The 7280-nt window shown below is 42.1% G+C and overlaps 1 protein-coding gene across 1 annotated transcript in view; it reads left to right on the top strand.

Moving 5' to 3' along the window:
• Positions 1 to 317: 317 nt before the first annotated feature.
• PBK (PDZ binding kinase) overlaps positions 318 to 7280 on the top strand; it is a 15861-nt gene continuing 8898 nt past the window's right edge. Inside the window, exons 1-5 of the mRNA XM_032801716.1 lie at positions 318 to 390; positions 1274 to 1376; positions 1938 to 2080; positions 4756 to 4925; positions 6021 to 6150. Of these exons, the coding sequence (XP_032657607.1) occupies positions 333 to 390; positions 1274 to 1376; positions 1938 to 2080; positions 4756 to 4925; positions 6021 to 6150 (604 nt within the window). The 5' untranslated portion in view covers positions 318 to 332. The remainder of the gene's footprint in view (positions 391 to 1273; positions 1377 to 1937; positions 2081 to 4755; positions 4926 to 6020; positions 6151 to 7280) is intronic.

Below are 7280 nucleotides of genomic sequence, written 5' to 3'. Positions count from 1 at the left end.
CGGGGAGGGACCCAGGAGTCCTGTGCGCTTCCCCCCCTCCACCCACCCAAGCCTGGGAGGGGGCCCAGGAGTCCTGCATCCCCTCTGATCCACCTGAGCCTGGGAGAGCTCTGTGTAAGCTCCCAAGCTTGTCTCGCTCAGCAACAGAAGCTGGTCGGATTAAACGCTGTTACCTCACCCACCTTGTCTCTCTAATATCCTGGGACCCGCACAGCTACAACAACACATGAGCTTTATATATAAATCAGTAAATGTTCTGCACTGGAGAGATACATTGCAAGCCAATCTGATGTAACTCTCTTGTGTCATAAAGGTCAGGACAATTATCCACAATGGAAACAGCAACTGCATTCAAGACTCCTAACAAAATAACTAATAGGAAGAAATCTGGTAAGTCATATTCAAATATGGCCTGTTGTTAACTATTGTAGAATAGGGTTAATTTATCCCCTATTGCTTCCACTGAAGTGTAATCAATACTGAAGTTTTCTAATCAGATTATCTCTGGGCCCAGTGTTTCACAAGATGAAGGTAGTGGTGGTAAGATAAACGAGATAGTGCTGATCATGTCCTGTTAGAATGACTGTTTATAAACACAATCGTTACAGTGTGGATTTGCAAGTGAGAGGAAAATAAGTTTCAGAGTGGTAGCCGTGTTAGTCTGTATCAGCTAAAAGAACAGGAGTACTTGTGGCACCTTAGAGACTAACATTTATTTGAGCATAAGCTTTCATGGGCTAAAACCCACTTCATCTGATGCATGCAGTGGAAAATAGAGTAGGAAGAGAGATATATACACAGAGAACATGAAAAAATGGGTGTTACCATACCCACTGTAACGAGAGTGATCAGTTAAGGTGAGCTATTATCAGCAGGAGAAAAAAATCCTTTTGTATTAGGATGGCCTATTTCTGATAGTTGACAAGTTTGTTTTGAGATCAGACTTTAAATTACTGGGAAAATAAAACTCCACGTGAGGTTTTGTTAAAGATTTCCATTGAGATGTACACCAAGGAGGGTATGGCGCATATGTATTTGGATGGTTTCCTGAAGTCTAATCAAAGAAAAGGAGGTTTGTGAAGAGCTTTTTTTAAAAAACTTAAATTCCTCAAACTCTCTTCCATACAAAGCTCCAAGTACAGTTGTACTCAAAAAAAACAAAACAACAACAACAAAAAAAACCTCTTGAAATGCTTGTAGCAAAAGCTTTAAGATCTTCAGATGGAAGAGGCTATAAAAACGGAATGATTTTTTTCTTGTTTTTTGTTTTTAGACAACGGGCCATGTGGACCTTCAGCTTCTGTAGTTATTCCAGCCTCTCCTTTCATGCAGAAGCTTGGTTATGGAACTGGGGTAAATGTTTACCTTATGAAAAGGTAAGTGCAAGAACATAAACAGGAGAGGGTGGCCATTACCTGAGACTTTCGATCACATACTGCTAGGATAGATTTTTAGAGACCTCTGTGTTGATGAAAGATGCTGGCTTGACTGTCTTGGAAACTGAAATCTCTCCACAGCTTGTGTACAATGCAGGTAGTGGCGGTGCAAGATGCCCCATATGGCCTTATCAGTGTGCCTTAAACCTAAATTGGTGTCATCACCACTAACTCAGTCTTCATGGCTCATTAATTCTTGGAGACTTTGCTGGGATTACCCCACACTGCTGGAGTTCCTCTGAGGTTGACTATAACAGATGACTGTAGTAGAAATTCAAATGCAGTGCTCTGCAGTGTCTGATTTATTATTTAGTTAGCAAATTTAGTTTAAGAGTTTTAGCTTTACTGTTTAATTCCACAAATTAATTTTACATCCATCATTATGTTAATGATATTCTTGACCAACACTGAATAGATGCCTATGATGGATCTTCCATCACTGATGTCAGATATGGATGGGGCAATGCTGTATTTTCTAACACAGTGAATTTTTCCAAACAGATCTCCTAAAGGCTTATCTCATTCCCCATGGGCTGTGAAGAAAATTAATCCAAAATGTGACAATAAGCAGCAAAATATATATCAACAGAGACTGAATGAAGAAGCCAAGATTCTGAAAAACCTTCAGCACCCAAACATTGTAGGTAAGTTTCAGACCTAACTTAAGATGCTTAATTTGCAAATATAACTATTGGAGCCATCTCTGAGGCTTAATAAGGCAGGCTTCTCCTTCCCGATGTTACCTTCCCAGAGCCACGCTGGGCCGGGGGGGGCACAAATGGCCCTTGACCTTGTTTGAGCAGCAGAGGGTGTATGTGCATATCCCCTGACCCCTACATTCCATAGTCAGAGAGTACAAATGCACTGGCCCTTCCAACTCTCCCTTCATTCCTCTCTATCCACCAGCTGGCATGGTCGCAATGCAACTAGTTCCTTCCTTCATCGTATATTACCTTAGCCTTGTATAGAGTTCCAAATCTATCGATTTGGCTTAACAGATCATGTAACTCTCTGTAACATTAAGGGTAACCTTAAAAGATCTAATTCTGGCCAGCATACTGGTGCTGCTGTGAAGGAGAATTCAGAAATACCTCAATATCCCTCTTCTAGCATGTGGGTTGTCAAGGCATTGTAGAGTTGCTCTCTTTCTGTTCCCACAGGAAAGGAATGAACCAGAGATTTATTTGCAGGCATGCTAGGCTTATCCCAGAGCAGCCTTGCAAAGCTTTAGATTGCAGTACAGGCAAGTTGCATCTTAGGCGCATTTAACATGCGTGAATTCAGCTTTGCACAGTCAGCAAAAACGGGGAAAAACAAAAAATAACAATATAAAAACTGCATCTGTAGTGCGGTTGATTCCGACCACCATTCAACTCAATGAGTGTTTCACTATATGCAGTTTTCGCTTTACGCGCTAACCATGGAACAGAACCCCCGCGTAAGATGAGACTTGCCAGTATCTGGGCACTGAAGGAGGTCTACAGGATGCCAGCAGGCAAACACTTACACAGGTTTAACTTTACTATATGGGTCCTGCCTCAGCACAAGGGACTGGACTGGATGACCTCTCGACGTCCTTTCCAGCCCTACACTTGTATGATTTTTTCCCCACTGACTACAATTAGACTTCTCACATGCACAGAATTAAGTATGTGCCAGTGTTTCTAGGTTCAGAGCCTGAGGGAATAGTGACAACATATTAGAACGTGTCCAGTGTAGGGTGCTGGAAATCTTTTATTGATATCTGGAGTGGTGTCATTAACACACATTGAATAAAATGCCAAACTTGACCTTTTGAAAAACAGACAGAAATAAGCACAGCATCATGTGCAAAAAGTGGTCATTGCCGAAGATTGCTCTCTAAATACTTTGTAAGTAGACACATGTGCTCTGGTCAGTCCCGCTCTTTACTGGATCTTTGATGCTGTGCACTCCATAATAATAATAAAATGAATTAATGTATGCAGAATAAGCCAGTTCTTGAGTTATGAAAAGTCTTGAAAGCAGCTTCTATAAAAATTCTTGACTTTCAATGTTAGTAATAGTTTGTGAAACCATGGTATATTCACTGAAGTTTTGGTTAATACTGTAATATATCTCATTAATCCTTGGGATTATTACCTTTGTCACTGAAATCAGCAATTGATTTAGCTTTTTTCTTTTAAAAAAAATCAAGACGTTTTCATTTTTGCTAGAAATACCGTATGTGCTCCAGGAGAACTCTACCAATTTATATTCCCCCCACCAAATGATGGATGTTCTCCCTTCTCAGCAAGAATTCAATGGCCAAAAACATCGTATTGAGGTTTCATATTGCGAAGATTTCATTGCTTTTGCAAAATGTACTACAGAACACATACATGATGATTCGTCCATGTTATACAATGGAAAAAAATCATGCAAAAACCCAAGTGTCGTCTTTTTAGTTTGGGAGACATTTGCAAAGTCATAACACGATATGTTAATATCAGGGATTTTGTCCTGAAAAATTACATGACGTCAACTTATTATCCTTTAATTTACAATAAAATAGTCTACACCATTTATTAAATGCTGAAGCCATTTTAAAACCCCATGCGCCACTCTATTGAACGTAGTCAAGTGCTAGCACTGGCTAGGGTGACAAATATCATGGCCAAGACTGTCAAAAGGAGCTGGTGATTTTTGCGTGCCTCAAGTTTTAGGTGTCCAGTTCGAGACACTGTAAATGAGTCTGATTTCAGTGCAGAGGCACTCGGCACTTTCTGAAAATTAGACCCCTCTTCCTAAAATGTCTCAAGTTGGGCACTCATTTCTGGAAATCTTGGCCTGTGGCTTTATATGGAAAAATCTGGAGGGCATCTGTGCTGTGAAAACTTTCCCAAAAACTCTTAACTTGTTTTCCCAGGTCAGTTAATCTGAATTTTAAGGGTTGGAGCTGTAATGTAGAGCAGACTCCACATGGCCTAAACCAGTTTCAAATGGTCCAGGCTGCCTGAAACCCGGCCTATATTACGGCTCCAAATGGTTTTTAAATTGGTTATATTGAACTGTTGTTAAAACCAGTTAGAATTTTTGGGAAGAAACCCGAGCGTCGATCAGACTAAAGGTGTCACAGAGGTTGTGGTCATTAGTTATACAGTTGTAACTGTGAATGCTTTGATATTGTTTGTTTACTTATTCACGAAGTTCCATAATGATGGACGGCCTAAATAGCATTGTGAATTCGCGAGACTCTGCTGTCAAATTGTGCAACTGAGCATGCCCGTAAAATGCCTCTTCTACAGATACTGCCTCTTCTGGTCCCCTCAAAACAAATGACATCTCTGATTGTTTTAAGGATACCGTGCATTTACTCAGGCCAGCGATGGAAGCATGTGCCTTGCTATGGAATACGGAGGAGAAAAATCTCTCAATGACTTAATTGAAGAGAGAAATACAAAACATCAGGGCCCTTTTCCTGCTGCTACAATTCTCAACGTTGCCTTGAACATGGCAAGAGGGTTGAAGGTATGTTTTCTGGTGATATTAGCTGTTCCATGCCAGAGCTGTGTACAGGGGTGATACTGGGAAAACAAAGTAACTCAGCCTGAGAGAATCTAAAGGATGCTGCGCTAGTGTTGGCATATGGGTTGCAGATGCCACAAGTCCTTGTTAAGGTGCCACTCTGATTTCACGGAACGAAAGAGACCACAATCCCATTGTGCGAGGTGCTGTACGAACACAGAACAGAACGATGGTCCCTGCCCCAAACAGCTGACAACCCAATAAGTGATACAACTTTTGTTTTTGTTAATACTGGCCCCTACTGGCTTACTCACGCTTTTCCATTCCTTTGGGAATCACTTGCTTTTCCTCCTTGCTAGCTGCTAGAGTCCACCCTCAGCCTCATGCTGGCAGCCAATAAAGGAGATCTGGCACCAGCAGAAGTTGTGGGTAGGTGGGATGGGCAGATAATCTGACCTGGGAGGCTGAAGGGTTTGGTCCATAAGATACTGGAGGGATACTCCAAGAGGGGCCAGAGGCGTAAGAAAAAAAAAACAACAAAAAAACACGCCAGGTCACCCTCCCCCACCACCTGCGGGACCCCCGGGCAGCCCTCGCCAAGTTTTATTCACTGGTATTTTTAGTAAAAGTCACGGACAGATCACAGGCCGTGAATTTTTGTTTACTGCCTGTGGCCTGTCTGTCACTTTTACTAAAGATACCCATGTCTAAAACACAGCCTTAGTTATAAGCCATGAAAATAGAAGGTTGCGTGGAACAGCCTTTTCGGTGATAGTTCTCGTATTGCCACTGGGATACTAACAACAATGTAAAAACCTTGGGCTAGATTCTCAGCTCATGTAAATCCGCATCACTCCATTGAAGTCTGCTTGTTTGTCTCATTCATCTGATATGTTATGTCTTCTAAATGAGTAGATTCTTTGAGGCAGGGACTGTTGAACCTAGCATAACTGAAGCCGTAAGATGACTCTGCAGTATGAATGTTAAATAATATGATGATGCTTCACTGCCCAAACCTGTTATAAAATAGCCTCTTTCTCTATTTGTTGCTTCTCATCTGTAGGTGGGATGCTAATTGTTCCTTTTTCTGCCTTGTAGTATCTGCATAACGATAAAAAACTGCTCCATGGAGACATCAAGTCTTCTAACATTGTCATTAAAGGTGACTTTGAATCGATAAAAATCTGTGATGTGGGAGTGTCCCTGCCACTGGATGAGAACATGACTGGTATGTGGGGCTGTCAGCTTGGACTGCTTCAGTCATCTGGACACTATGGGTGTCCAGGACCACAAAACTTTAAAGCTCGCTTTTGACCTGGAAGGGGCAAGGATGTTCTAAACAGGTGGTGTCTGCTCTTGTAGACATAAAAGATCCCATTTGTGTTTTAGTAATAGGAGTTTGCTGTGCAAGGATGCAGTTTCTGTCCCTGGATCTATGCCATGTGGTTGCTATTCTTCACCCCAGAGGTGGCTGCATTTCAGTGGAGGTGGTTCTTATAGTTTAAATGCCGTGTGATCCTTCCAGGTGAATAGTGCTGCATAATTGCAAGAAACTTCCACGTTACTCCAAAGAGCTAACCGAACTCACCTGGGACCCCCGAACTCACCTTAACATGCATAGGAGTTCCAGTGTACAAGGAACACTGGATTAGGCCTAGCAGATTTTGAACTGGCATCTGGCTGTGGGGAAACCTTAACTCCTGCTTGAGAGTTAAGTAAATTAACCTTCTATTTCGTAGTTCTGGAGACCAGCCTGAGCCAATTGTGAAAATTATAAATGTTTTTTACTTAACTACAACAAGAAGCAGATGTCTAATGGCCTGTTGGTACAGCTGTCTAAAGCAGGAATGTGTTTGGGTTAATTACAAAATCACTTTTCTCTGCTGTTTCTTTCCACAGCACTTGGGTTTGCAACCAGCTGACTGATTTATGAAGCTGCACGATTAGATTTTTATTAGTAACTGTTTCATTTTATACGGGAAGAGAATGGAATGCTGCTGTGACAAAATGGGCTTTGGAGTCCGGGGGTGTAGGGCCACAGGAATAATCTGCCAATGAGGAGGGTAGTTAACCATATTAAATTATAGGGTGACTACAAAGAACAAGCCCTCTCAATTAGAAGAACCTTCAGCCCAGCTCTCAGTGAAGTCTTGTGGTGTGTCACATGGAGACAATATCCAACCAGCCAAAAAAGGATACCGAGTCCTTATCCATAGGTAAAGCTGCACATTTGTCATGGAAATCAGATTCCAGGACCTCCATGACTTCTGCAGTGGCTGGCCCAGAGGCCACCTGAGCAGTTCAGGCAGCCCCTGGGCCAGCTGCACGGGCCACTGTTGAGGCAGTCTTGCCCTCCCC

Source organism: Chelonoidis abingdonii, chromosome 3, assembly GCF_003597395.2.
Source record: "Chelonoidis abingdonii isolate Lonesome George chromosome 3, CheloAbing_2.0, whole genome shotgun sequence".
NCBI lineage: Eukaryota > Metazoa > Chordata > Testudines > Testudinidae > Chelonoidis > Chelonoidis abingdonii.
Note: the sequence above shows the minus strand (reverse complement) of the source record. Positions and strands in the feature narration are given on the sequence as shown.